The sequence below is a fragment of the Erigeron canadensis genome, chromosome 2 (genome assembly GCF_010389155.1).
Source record: "Erigeron canadensis isolate Cc75 chromosome 2, C_canadensis_v1, whole genome shotgun sequence".
In the NCBI taxonomy this organism is placed as follows: domain Eukaryota; kingdom Viridiplantae; phylum Streptophyta; class Magnoliopsida; order Asterales; family Asteraceae; genus Erigeron; species Erigeron canadensis.
Window position 1 is genome coordinate 42,240,184 of NC_057762.1, and position 15,017 is coordinate 42,255,200.

The 15,017-nt window shown below is 31.0% G+C and overlaps 1 protein-coding gene across 1 annotated transcript; it reads left to right on the plus strand.

The window, feature by feature from the left end:
* Positions 1-10,135: 10,135 nt before the first annotated feature.
* On the plus strand, positions 10,136-14,436 carry LOC122589106 (probable boron transporter 2). Its single transcript, XM_043761350.1, has 12 exons — positions 10,136-10,749; positions 10,862-10,944; positions 11,037-11,229; positions 11,333-11,471; positions 11,597-11,762; positions 12,293-12,459; positions 12,529-12,702; positions 12,780-12,875; positions 12,959-13,096; positions 13,176-13,495; positions 13,582-13,852; positions 13,929-14,436. Exons 1-12 carry the CDS (start codon positions 10,646-10,648, stop codon positions 14,238-14,240), a joined length of 2,163 nt encoding a protein of 720 aa, XP_043617285.1. The 5' UTR covers positions 10,136-10,645; the 3' UTR covers positions 14,241-14,436.
* Positions 14,437-15,017: the final 581 nt, after the last annotated feature.

Below are 15,017 nucleotides of genomic sequence, written 5' to 3' on the forward strand. Positions count from 1 at the left end.
CGGTTATACTGGGCCTTGTATTCTAATTTGGTCCAAGACTTTTGATCTATTGCCAGGCCCAATGCTGTTCAATTTATACTAAATTACTACTATTAAAGCTTCTATCATTACACGCACGATGTGACGGAGATGGTAACGCCAGAAGTGACTAATGGTGATGACGGGGCGAATAGTGTATTGAAATACGTAGTTTAATCACTTTAGAAGTTAAAAATAAATATTATAAATTGTTTTTGGGCTTGAACATACAACAACAGGATATAACGTTTATTTTGAATAAAAAGATACTCTATGTAAAGTTTCTGAAAAATATTCTAAAGACTTTTGTTAAACACACCAAAAACCATTTGCATGATTATCTTATATCTTACATATAAAGGATATTGATTAAAAAAATTTCACATTTTCTAGATGGAATACATTATAGACTTGTACAATTTTTTATAACACAAGTGTCCATTAATTGTAGTAGATATATCAAAAAAGTGTTAATAATCTTATGGATTTTCTATATATAAATGTTGTGAAACACTATCTAGTTGTTATTCGTCATGAACCATCTCAAATTGCCAAGTCACTACTTTATACAACAAAATGGCTAATAAAGTCTTCTAAGTGTTGTTTTTGTTATTAAAGGCAAACTATTATACTTTTATTACTGTAATTAGTCCTAATACCCGTATAATGTACGGTATCTATATACTTCGTATATTGTATTATAAAGAAATTTAAATATGACTCATACATGATTTATGAGTATGAAATAAATTGTGGTTAAATTAAACCGATTATTGAAGCTAAGCTATAATAAACATTAATGATAAATATAATATATATTTAGTTAAAGTTTTTTGATTTACCTTAAATTTTTAGAATTATATCAAAATCGAAACTTGTAAGCATAGTGAATGACGGCAAATAACCTTGTGATTTCGGATCACAAACACAAATTTTTAAGGTTTTCGTGTTAATAACTTGTTATAATCAAATAAGGTAATACTTTCTTTTGTATTAATACGTAAATAGTTAGAGTTTAATTGTATGCTTAATAAGGAAATTAAATCTATATACAATTAGAAAAGGCTAATTTAATTAAATAAATAAATTAAAAGGACACGTGTCGATCAATAATTACGCCACGTGTTGTTTCAAAAACATTTGAATCTTGTTTTAGTTATGGGTAGATATTTCGAATGCTTAGAATAAAACGTAAGACTTCATGAAAGTATTTGAAAATACGTCGTTTTAAGACTAGCTTGAACCATAACGGGAAACTCCAAGTATAAGTACCTAGGACTTCAAAGTGTTGTATAATATTAATTGTTTGTTTGTTTGTTTTTAACTAATTGAAGATGTGGTGCTTAAGTATAGGATTTCAAATTTAAGATACTTGTATCAGTGCAAACACATTCAAATCATGAGATCTACGAATAGTGGCACCCAAAATTGGATTTTGTCTAAATCGAACACGAACCGGGTTCTAACCGGTTTTTGTCAAACATGAACCGGTTTTCTTTTTTTTTTACCAGGTTCTCCCTTTTTTTGCCCAAAATAAAATCTGACCTAATCTTTACCAAATTGGTTTCAAACCCCAGGTTTTCCAAAACTCGAAACAATTTTCATCAAACCTAGGTTTAATCGAGTAGGAAACTGGTTTTCCAAAAGCAGTTTTTTTTCTACATCTCTATCTACGAGCAACATGTAGTATATGCCAAAAAGGCTTAATTGTGAAGGATGAAAGTTTAGAAAAATTATTAAATTCTTGAGGGGTCAATATGACCCTTTTCTAAACCCTAACTCAAAATTTTAATATTTAAAATGTTGGTTTTGCACTTCTACCTTTTTGGTTTTTGTTATTCTTAATAATTGTTTAATTATATATAGCTATGATGCCTTTATAAAGTTGATCGACATGTAAAAAATGGTTTTAGGTATAAGGTATGTGCTGGTTTGTTTTCTATTGCTGGTCTACTATCCTTTCACTTCCCTAGCTAGTTATTATTATTCAATAACGACCAACAACATGTTTTACTTTAGTGTCTACTTCTTTTGAGCCGTCGATGTCATCTCTTCTATCCTCATATAACAATTTCCTTGGTTTGTTTCGTTCTTGTCACCATTAATTTTATGCCTACTCCACCTCCACGTCCACGATATACTATTTCCGAATATGCTTGCTCATCATTATGTTTATGGCATTTCATATGAATTTATGTGTACATCTTTCACATTTGTTATCTTTCAAATCATGATAACAAACGATTAATTAATGTCTTTTTTTTTTTTTAATCAATATGAGAAAGCCTATATATTGATAGGCCAAAAATCTTTGTGTACAAATAAAAGTGATTGATCAGTTGATGTTTCACGTATAGTTGATTAATTCTAGTCCCCATCTAATGTAAATATACCTAGCTAGCTTATACATATTGGCCTTCAGTGGGAGACTAATAATGAGTCGTCGATCATTTATTCATGATTTTATATATCCTTGAACTACGTACAGTACATGATATGATGATAAGATAAACTAACACTCCACGTCATAGTTTTCCTTTTAGTAAAACAAGCAGGTAACATCAAATGACATGTGCGTACGTATGTTAAGTTCATGTAATGCGAATAAAGTAATTCGAGTACAAGGAAAAATTTACTTGTGATCAATATACCAATAAATGATTTGAGTAATATATATATAGCCTCTATGTAACTAATCTAATTTATTTTGATCAGGAGATAAAAATATATTTATTAATGGTCACTAATAATCGTATCACAACATTAAGATTTGTTAACTAGTGCCCCCTAGTGTACTAGTTAATTAAGAAATTAACATTCAATGAAGTATTTAATGAGGTCCAACTTTCCTAAAATATGAAAATATGTGCTCATATTAATTATTCATTTAAAAATAGAAATTGTTAGGTTGAATTAATACATATTAAATATAATTTTTTTATTAATAAAGAAATAACAATTCATTAAATGATTCTTGACTAGTGTACTAGAGTCATTAGTTAGCAAATTCTTAATTAATATTCATCATCTTAAGTGTTGAATTTAAGTTAATTTCAAAGATAACAATTAACCGTTATATGAAATAAATTACTCGTATATTTATTGTGATCAATGTGTTTTCTCCTGATAATATAACTATAGACGCAGTTCGAAGCGTACACACACAATAATAGGTGGCGACGACGTGACGGAGTTCTAGTGCTGACGTCGAGTGGTATAGGTTGATGTTATTGTAATTGATGTAAAAGTGATAGTAAAGACATAAGAATGATAAAAGTTTAGGGTGTAAATTAATTCATAGAACAATTGATCGAGCAATTCTTATGTCTCTTTTTAAAGATAAAAATAAGTACATTAAAAACAATTGGTATATTTTGCATGCTTTTTTTTTATAACTCTTAAAATAAAGGAGGGTACATAATATACTAAAACCAGATAAATCCCTATCCCTTCAAATACTTTTGAAGATATTTTTATTGCTATTAAGATTTATGTAAATGTGACTTATACATCATATCATAAAATTAATATTAACCAAATGCGACGAGACACAAGTAATCTAAACTTATATTGCTTGTTGTCACCGTCACCATCCATCTCCACCGCCACCATTTGTTGCGGTGTCGTCACCACGCCGACACTGCTACTGCTATTCAAATAATATTGTACGGACGTCTACTAATTAACACTGATGACTGATGTATTAACATACGCCCATTTTGAAAGCATAAGGCATTAGTGTGGAATTTTGAAAACATTAGGCGTAGTGAGTTCCACACTTCCACAGTTCCACTAGTTATTTTAGGAAGAAACTCATGGCATCTATTAAAACCTCGTTCGATCCAAAAGCTCATTTTCAATTGAGTCATTAGTCATTTTGGTACAATACTACAATACTGATATTTTTGATATTTTACGTCAAATATCACATCAAATACTACAATTTCATTTATATTCTTCTCAATTTAAATGTTCTACGTCTATCATGTAAAAGGATGTGTTCTTATACATTGTAATTGTAAATATATTCAAAGTAGATATATAGTTAATACATACCAATATGTTAAGGGGATGGAAATATAAGACTGTCAGGTATCTAAGTTCAGGTGTGGAACACTCATATATTATTTTTTTAATCCATAAAAATTATGAGGGCTCATGCATTTATTCATTAAACAAGAAATAATAAAATATTAGTATGTAAGAGATTCCACACCTAAGCTTAGGTGTCAGACAACCTTATATTCCATTTATCACATGTCTCTTTAATTTAACATTTAATCCTAATTTTTTGATAGCATATATAAATAAGTAAGTTTTTAATTAATTAATATTCAAATGTAGATACTTGAAATGACAAAAGTATTTATGTTAAAGTCCCATTATATTCATTGTTAACATAAATATATATTTTTATCACCAATCATATTTCTGGTTATAATTTATATATTACAACATATTGTTATTTTTATAATATGTATAAATAAAATTTATATTCTAATTCATAAATCATGTAAAATCATTAGAAATATAAAAATATATTTATGTTTCTTACTAATAATTTAATATTAATTATTATCCAAATATTCATCTATTAAGTAACATAACTGGACGTGGCTGAAAAATTTAAAACAACAAGTGCCATATTTCACAAACATGATTTTAAATTAGGTGATACCATTACCAATGTCAAAATTAATATTAGATTATGACAAATACTTTTATGGTACATGCATGTATCTCGCTATTATGTTAGCATTAGAGAGACCAAATGAATGTGATGGAACATGTTCAAATAATTTTCTTTAAGAAAAATAAAATCAATCGTAAGATATATATAGTCAATTTGTATATGTCATAGACATTAAAAATAACTAGGTTAATACAATATTATAGAGTGCATCATATTAAATGTAAAAATGTATGATTTAAATTTTGTTTACAATATTCTTTTGTACGTACACTAAACCTGATATATCATTTGAATATTTGATGAAACTTTTAAAGTTAGACAAATATTTGAAAACCTCAGATATATGAAATGAATAAAGTGTTATATCTCTCATATGCATTTCTAAAGATAGAAAGCTGAGTTCAACCACATATCAACTTGGCATATGCTAAAATCAATATCATCAATCAAAACACTTTTAATCCTAAAAATATACACTAGTTATCAAGCAATCTTATCTGTTCTTTTGATAAACCTATAGCTTTTATTATGGGTCCTTTCACATTGAAAAGGAAAAAGAAAAAAATCTACTAGGAAATTGTTTATGATCAAAAAATATATAATTAGTGCAATTTGGAGAACAAATAGCAAGTTTAAACAAACCCGAGTGTACAAGTACTTCACAGAATCACAGTTTAAAACATATTGAGATCACTTAAGTTTTCGGTCTTACTATTCTTAATACTTAATGTATAAATCGATTACATATATGTTTCAATTATTTTTATAAAGAAAATAAAATTTGAACAAGCTTCATCACAAGTTCACAACATTTAGTCTATCTAACGGTACTCTAATTGTGAGAGACATGCATCATAAGCATATCTATTAAGATTTAACATTCAATTCACATTTTACATACCAAATTAACGAATCCATAACTCGAGTTACTCCTTGCTAAATATATAAGTATACTAATCTTAATACCCGTACGTTGTACGGATTGATATAACGCATATGCAATCTAATTAGATATCCAAGTTCCTGGTTTCAAGCACTTTTTTTTTTTTTTTTAAATCATGTATTATTCAAATGTTATTATACTTTACTCTCATTTAAGTTGATAAAAAAAATTAGCAAAAAAAAATTAAAATGAAAGAACAGATCTAGTGATAATTGAAAGGACATAAAATATGTCTAAAAAAATTATAAATTGGACTAATTATATAAGACATGCATATATTATTATATTTAAACAAACTATTATAGAATTTTAGACATTGTCAAACTCCTTTTAATTTTACGTTATATCATAGTTAAATTAGGGAACACTTTAATATTTATCGATTAAAATATTTCTTTTATAAAATCTATTACGTAAGAGATATATATTCCAACACATAAAGATTATATATGATTTCCATATAAATTTACATATTTATCAATTAGGTCAAATATGACACGTGTCATTAAAAGCTTGTGACATATGCAAGGATGGAACTTTTAAGGGGCCAAAGGGGTTCTAGCCCCTCCAAAAGTTTTTATTTTTAATACTAATTTTCTTATATATTGTTCAAAAATAATTTTCACTATACATATTAGTTTCTCTAACAAAGCTAAATTTTATGTGTCATTGAGTTTCGCCCCTCCATAGTAAATATTCAAGTTCCGCCACTAGACATATATCGTCTTAAGAAATATGCAATCTTGTTTTAGTTTATTGGTAGATAGGAGTATATAAAAAAAAACATATAAGCAAAATAACTATTTAATATATTGTAGTATTGTAGTCCTTGATTAAAAGTAGGCATAGGCAAAAATTAATTTATTAAACAGATATAGATGTGTGTCATACATACATATATACATATAAAATAAGTTATCTACGAATATAGATTGATTAATAGATAAGATGCATCGAACTTTACCTACCTAAAATCAAGCCAATGAATTATCGTTGAGGAGTTGTGTGACTTTGTGGTACCTAAAGTACAAATATGTGAGTATATAAACATACTAGCTTAGTGTAATAGTAGTGTGATAAGTGATTTCAATTCGTATATCTAATTTTATAAATGTGTTTGAACTGATAATTTTTATGTTATACCATCTAACTTTCTATATCAACGAGAAATATTAATATTCACTTTTAGTTTCTAGACTTGTGATCCGATAAGTTACCAAAATACAAGTTGTTCGGAAGAAAAAAAAGTTACCAAAACGTTGTAAGCCTTTAAAAAACTAAAATAATCAGAATTGTGTAAATATTTATGTTATTTACATGTCCCACAATTATCTATACTATTTTATAAAGATTATATTATCCGTGTTGGAAAATTACTTTTTTAGGTATGAGAAGTAGTGACTAATTTAATTTTAATGATTAAATTAAATTATTAGTCTGTGTCTTTTAATATATTTTCACTAATCATTTACATCAATTACTTTTACATTAATTATTAATTAATACCACTCGACACCGTCTCGACCACTTACAGTCACCCTCACCACCACACCACTACCACCACAGGCAATGCCACATTGCAACTGTGCTGGTTATTATATTGGTTAATATAACATATGTATATCATCACTTTTATCTATACATCGTTTGTCGATGTTTCATACTGCATATGTACGCTAATACTATCTTGATTTTTACATCAATGCTGTATGAATAATATGATAGCAATTTTATAATTGTAGACAAACGTATGAACAAACAAAAGAACAAATGAAAGATTGTGTATCAACTTATAAAAGAAATCCTTGGCATAGACAGTAATAGCTTATGTTATGTCCACACAATACTTATGTATATTATTAGGTCATGTAGCTAGATTATACATGATATAGATTAAGTAATATTCTAAGATGATAATAATAAAAACCTATCGCGTGTCTATTATTTTGTGGCCAAGAATAAGTTAGGTATGAACAAAAAATATATATACATTACTATTATAATAATTATTATATATTGTGAAATAAAATAAAATGAAATTTGCATGCCCTTTTCGGAAATAGCCCTTTACACTCTTTGATAATGATGGTTGTTGTCACTTGTTAAAAGTTCGTGGTGCAACTTTTCTTATCGAGATATTTAAGAGAATTAAAATATGATTGGATAGTACCACCTTTAACTTAAATTAAATGTGCATAACTTTCATTTTTCGATGAGATATAACCAACTTTAGGTGATGTTTGTTTGGGACTTAATAAATTAAGTTATCATTTAATTAAAAATATTTAATCCATTAAGTCATCAAAAATGTTTGTTTTCCTGACTTAATAAAAAAAAACAACTGTATTGACTTAATCCATACATACATTATTTATCCATTCTGTTAATTAATCAATTTAGTCACTTAATAGTTAAAAAAACAAACAGGCCCGTAGTAATATACAATACTACACTATATACCTTCAAGTTTTGATGTTTTTTCTCTCCCAATCTGTTTAAAACGTTAGGATGATGACAATGGTTACTCTCATGTCTAGCCATATCTAGCCATCTACCAATAATAAATATATTGTCATATTATTTCATGTCTAACCTGTGGCAACCATGTCTCTCCAAGTCTCACCATCCACTATTTTCTACCAATCAAACTTACTCTCTCCTATCTCTCCTTAAATCATTTATTATCCCCCCCCCCCCTCTCGGCAATATATGCCTAAATGCTTCATGCCTAGGTCATGCCTAAACTTGGGGGCGGCGTTTGCCACTAGACATGGACATGCCTAGCCCCATACCTATACCATTGTCATCATCCTTAGAGCTTAAATTAGCATCAACTTATTGTTCACTCATACATATATATACTCAGATTTACTAAGAAAATAATGTAATTTCAGGAGACCAAGTTATTTGGTACCTTGTAAGAAATCTTAATTAAACCTGTGAATATAGGTTGAAGAAAAATTAATCACATTCTGACAAGGGTACACTAAACAAACTAATTGATAAAATTGATCCAAACCGTCAATCCATTTTTATTGTAGCAAGTTTAGTTTCATAGTTTTTGTGGTATAGGCATCGAAAATATACCAATATATATGTGGACAATAAACTGGAAATTAACTGAGATTTAATGTGATCATATTTGATAAGTTTGACCAGCGTAATCCACAATCACAAGCGGTAGTAACTTTATTCATTTTGTAAAAGTGTCACACGATCAGATCACTAATTACAATAATTTATAATTGTATTTGTACAACTATTTAATTTATTTTAAATACAATTCCGGCTAGTTTAAAAAAAGCTTTTTATGAAATAAGTTATACATTAGTAGGTAAACATTTTGAGATTGATCAAAAGAATAATATCTGAAAATACAATTACCAAATAACAATCTAAGTCAGATACAAGTCCTTGCAAATAACATAAATAAAAGAAAACATCGTCGACTCATCAAGCCTACCAAGATTAATTTTAGATAGTAAAAAAGAATCGCAAAATAACCTAATTAATTTTAACATATACATTTAAGTGAAATATTCGTAAAATGTCATGTGACCTAAATAAAGATTACCTTGTTAGAGTATTAGTAATGGTAGTATTACAACACCAAGATGATAGTGTCATATTATCACTCCACCACAACCACACCATAACCACACCACTTCCATAATAATAACCTCCAAACCTATACCCCATAATGGTAAAACAACCAATCAAAAACAATAAAAAAAAATTAACCACATCATCATAACCCAACTCTTACCAAGGTGGACACACCCACCTTGAGGCTTCCACATCACTACCACACTACCTCTTGTAATGGATCATCTAAACGACACCGAAGTGGAAGTTAAGACATTGTCCACACCATGCACCATTACAAGGGCTCCCAAGGTCTAATTTTTTAAATATTTACTATTGAATTAAAGTGTAGACTTTAGTTATGTGTCACTTTCGTCTTCATGTATGTACAAGTGAGTGAGTGAATCTGTGTGTGTTTTGTGCAGGACAATATGCAAAGTATTTATTTAAGCTTACTCACCACACACTATTTCTCTCATTCACGCCATTATAGCCCATCTCCCCCTCTCTCTCTCTCTCATTGAAGTTCTTCCCCCAAACGACTTATAATCTCTCTGTCTGTCTCTATCTATTGCTAGCTGTTCAGTTTGGTACATTTCTATTTCATTTTTAAGCTTCTCTTCTAAACACATGTTTTTTTCTTCTTAAACTTCCCCTCCACATATCTTTCATTTCATATATACATATATACATATGATAATGTAAAGAGCTAAAACAAGCACTTTCTTGAGTTCTTCCATCTTTGTTTCTTGAAACTCGTTTGAATCTTTGTTTTCTATTATTTTCTGACATGGGTTTTCGTTAAATCATTCCAAGATTAAAACTTTAATCATTTTTAGCAATACCCATTCTGTTTAAACCTCTAAAGGTCAATTCTTGTGTTTTTTTTTTATAAATGGGTATTCGTTAAAACTCGGTTTTTGGGCCTCTTTTTGAGCTCTTGAAGCTTTTTTGAACTTTTAGATACTCAGTGGTTGCTTTTGAAACATGTAAGTGTAGGGTTGGTTGATGTTGCATTGTTACTGTTTGATTAATTGTCTAAGAGAAAGAGCTTTGCAAGACTGATGAGTTCCGATATGTCGATGAATTCGTTTCGTTAGTATTGATACTTGTATAACTTGTCTATGGAGTTTAAGTAGGGAAGTTGAGCCTCATCTTTTTCACATTTGTTACTAACATATTTCTTTGACAATTCTTTTTGTTATTCCCCTGAGATGTAATCATCATCATCATCAAGTGTATATATATTTTTGAAGTTATGAACTTCTTAAGGGGTCCATATATATAGTCTTATACAACAAATTGACATAAAATTTTCAACCATCATATTGAAGTAAAATATCTTTGTGTTTAGCCCATTCCTAAAAATATATAAGTGTTTGAATCGTTATATATCGTGAGTTGTCATGGAAGAAACATTTGTTCCTTTTCGTGGAATAAAGAAAGATCTTAAAGGAAGACTATTGTGCTACAAGCAAGATTGGACTAGTGGCATCCGTACCGGTATAAGGTTTGTGATTCTTTACAGATTATATCTTGTTAGAAATAAGTTATTATGCATATGTTTTGTAAATTATATATAATCGATGTGAAATGAACTGGTCTTACGATTTTCTAATTAGGATTCTGGCTCCGACAACATACATATTCTTTGCTTCAGCAATTCCAGTTATATCTTTTGGGGAACAACTAGAAAGAGATACGGGTTAGGCAGTTTTTTAAGTTGTTCAATATGGTTTAACTTTTTTAAGGGTATTTCCTAAAATGAACGTTTATGATGGCCTTTTTTTTCTACAGAAGGGAGTTTAACTGCAGTTCAAACTTTAGCATCAACTGCGCTATGTGGCATCATCCACTCTATAGTTGGAGGACAGCCACTACTTATACTTGGTGTGGCTGAGCCAACAGTGTTAATGTACACATTTATGTTCAACTTTGCAAAAGATCAGAAGGATTTAGGGAAGGCCCTTTTTCTCGCGTGGTCTGGATGGTACTTTCTAGCTACTTATGTGGCTTAACGCCTTAAACTTGCATACCCTATAAAGGTTTAGCACATAAAGTTTCATATAGCTGTGTAATCTCACTGAGAACAGGGTCTGTGTGTGGACGGCTCTTTTGCTGGTTTTGCTATCTATTCTTGGTGCGTGCTCGATTATCAATAGATTCACACGTGTGGCTGGTGAGTTGTTTGGTCTTCTAATCGCAATGCTCTTCATGCAGCAGGCTATTAAAGTGAGTTCTTCACCTTAGACTAATTTTACTATTATTACTGGTTAGGATGATTTGTAATTTCTAGTGATACCATATGATTATATCTGCATATTGTTCACTTTAATCTAACAAGTACATTCCAATAGGGGGTTGTGGAGGAATTTGGTATTCCAAAAAGTGAAGATGCCAATGAGCCAAAATTTCAACCTTCATGGCGGTTTGGGAATGGAATATTTGCAATTGTTTTGTCCTTTGGGCTCCTTCTTACTGCTTTGAAGAGCCGTAAAGCAAGGTCATGGCGTTATGGAACTGGTTAGTGTTTACCATAGGACTGTGCAAAAAAAGTAAAACACTTACTACCTCTATTTTTATCTTGAATCTTGATGAGTAGAGTTGGTGATTTGAGCATATTGAATACAAGTCATTTTCCGTGCTGGTGTAAATGGTGGAGGTTTGCTGATTGAAATGCTTTCTGTCCAAAAGCTTTTCTATATATTATTAGCATGCCAAATATGATTAAAAATTTCGGTATTAGGCTAACCACTTTATAAAATGACTTGGGTTTTTTAATTCATAAGATTACACTCAGGGTACCTTTTAACCCGTTTGACCCGTTGCCTTTTAAGTTGTTTTTTATATTTATCTGGTTGAGAACTTGAGACAGAACATTGCCTGAATCAACCATTCATTACTATTAGTAAATGGTTCAAATTTGTCGCCGCCTTTATTTATGAAGCAAAACAATTGTCTGTAGCTCGATAAAGCAGTTGGTATGCATAGTCTCCTCAGCCTGGTTATCTCTTTATTTTGTGATCTGACTTTTAATTTTTCTCACTCTAAAGGGTGGTTACGGGGATTCATTGCGGATTATGGTGTTCCGGTAATGGTGGTCATTTGGACTGGTGTCTCATATATTCCGGTTAATGACATCCCTAAAGGGATACCACGGAGGCTTTTCAGTCCGAACCCATGGTCTCCTGGTGCCTATTCAAACTGGACAGTTGCAAAGGTATAAAGTGTGATAATCTATTATCACCCGTGTAGATATCTCTTTTCCTCATACTTAGAAGACTTGCAGGATATGTTGAGTGTGCCACCTGTGTATATTGTTGGAGCTTTAATCCCAGCAACCATGATTGCGGTGCTTTACTATTTTGATCATAGTGTTGCATCTCAGCTTGCCCAACAGAAAGAGTTCAATTTAAAGAAACCTTCTTCATATCATTACGATCTCCTACTTTTGGGATTTTTGGTAAGTAACTCTTCATTGCTTTAATCAACTGACATGATATACACTCATCTCTTTACCCTCTACTTTTTTATGGTCAGACATTATTATGTGGACTAATTGGCATTCCTCCAGCCAATGGAGTTATCCCACAATCTCCAATGCACACCAAGAGCTTAGCCACACTGAAACATCAGGTATATTTAATTAATGAAATACTTAAGAATTTTGCTACCAAAGTCTTATCAAGGGTGTATGTTATCTTTCCCTCGTGAAACAGCTTCTAAGAAGAAAACTTGTGGACACCGCTCGAAATAGTATAAAGAAAAATTCAAACTTGAGCGAGTTATATGAAAATATGCAACAAGCATATAACGAAATGCAGACACCACTTGTTTATCAAAATCCATCAAGTCTGGTAAATAACATTCACTATAGTTCAAGACATTTTGCATATATAGATCATGCATATTTGTAAGTTACTTGTTTTTAAACAGGGATTGAAAGAGCTAAAAGAATCCACTATTCAACAAGCCTCGAGTAGTGGTTACATAAACACACCAGTCGACGAGGCCATTTTTGATGTCGATAAGGATGTTGATGATCTTTTACATGTTGAAGTTAAAGAACAACGACTTAGCAATGCACTACAGGCGTTTATGGTTGGTGGGTGTCTCGCTGCTATGCCATTGCTTAAAAAGATTCCCACTTCTGTTCTTTGGGGCTACTTTGCTTTTATGGCCATTGAAAGTTTACCCGGAAATCAATTTTGGGAAAGAATACTATTGCTTTTCACTGCTCCAAGCCGAAGATACAAGTAAATCTCATTGCTTTTACAGCTTTGAAGTGCTAACGCCTTTTTTAGTTATGTTCTTGATACTATTTTGATAAAATATTGACCAGGGTTTTGGAAGAAAATCATGCTACATTTGTGGAAACGGTCCCTTTCAAAACGGTTGCTGCTTTTACATTGTTTCAAACAGCTTATTTGTTCGCGTGCTTTGGCATAACATGGATTCCAATAGCTGGTGTTCTTTTTCCACTTTTGATCATGCTTCTTGTTCCCGCAAGGCAATATTTACTTCCTAAATTCTTTAAAGGTGTTCATCTTCAAGATTTGGACGCAGCCGAATATGAAGAAGCATTAACCACGCCCTACAATATGGCCTTTGGTGTAAGTCATCTCATCATTAGAAAAAGTCAATTACCAAGTCAAACATTTTCAAACCAAAAGCGTTGTGTTCTTTCAGGATGACAACTCCCAGTCAAGAGCCCAACAAGTCGATACTGCAGAAGTTCTTGACGGGATTATAACAAGAAGTAGAGGTGAGGTTCGTCACACTAGCAGTCCAAAACTTACAAGTTTGACCCGAACTCCAGCAGAAGAAATGAAGCCACTGTACAGTCCCCCTATCTCACGACAGGTTCACAGCCCGCAATTAACTGAGGTAAGGGTGGACAAGAGCCCTAAATCACCAGGAAAAGGGCTAGAAACCAAAAGAACTCCTAGTCCGGGTCCATCAATCCTTGGTCAAAACAGTAATGGTTCATCATCTTGCTAAGCTAGCTAAATGGTTTGTATTTTACTCACCGTTTGTTATGTCTTGCGTTTCATGTGTTGTATGAACGGTGTGGGATGAGTGTACATTTTATTTTCCATCTATATTGGTCTATATGTATGCATAGGCTGGGCAAAACACAAATCAACTTTACAAATTTATCATGGAATAAAAGCTTTATATGCAACTATTTTGTGAACTTCTTTTTGCTATGCATTATTAGTTGACTAAATATTAATTTTGTTGAAGGTGTAAGTTATTATTGTTCAACCTGTCACAGTCATTTCAAGATATGGGAAATAATATGAAGTGGTGTCCAAATGCAATCTCTTTAAAACTAGTGTTATGGATTGGAGGTTCGACACTCTAAATCATGAATAACAAATTGTGTTATTCCTCATGGTACTTTGAAAGTGAAATTGTAAATATCTGTGGATTGGATGGCAGACAAATTGTAAATATCTGTGGATTGTGTGGAATGCTTGGCTTTTTAATCATGGTACTTTGAAAGTGAAATTGTACATTGATTAAACTTCAAACCCCAGTTAAATCATAATGAAAAATAGAATTCAATCCCATACCAAGTGTTTGTTGAATGATTTGATGAATGAGATGAGAGGGTACATTTCCTAGTGGAATTCAAAGGATTCATCCACTACATTTTATCAACTTGTACCTTCATGTTTATTTTAAACTGATGTGCCTGATCTTTTTTGTGAAGCAAATTGTCAGTGACTTCTGCATAGTCACTTTTTTGGGACCCTACTCTATAAGATGTCC

What these genes read in the sequence shown, in the direction of transcription:
- LOC122589106 (XM_043761350.1), top strand. Translation starts at nt 10,646, where the DNA reads ATGGAAGAAACATTTGTTCCTTTTCGTGGAATAAAGAAAGATCTTAAA. An exon ending in GTCATGGCGTTATGGAACTG is followed by an intron (nt 11,763 to 12,292) that starts GTTAGTGTTTAC and finishes CTCACTCTAAAG; the next exon opens with GGTGGTTACGGGGATTCATT. An exon ending in CCTACAATATGGCCTTTGGT is followed by an intron (nt 13,853 to 13,928) that starts GTAAGTCATCTC and finishes GTGTTCTTTCAG; the next exon opens with GATGACAACTCCCAGTCAAG.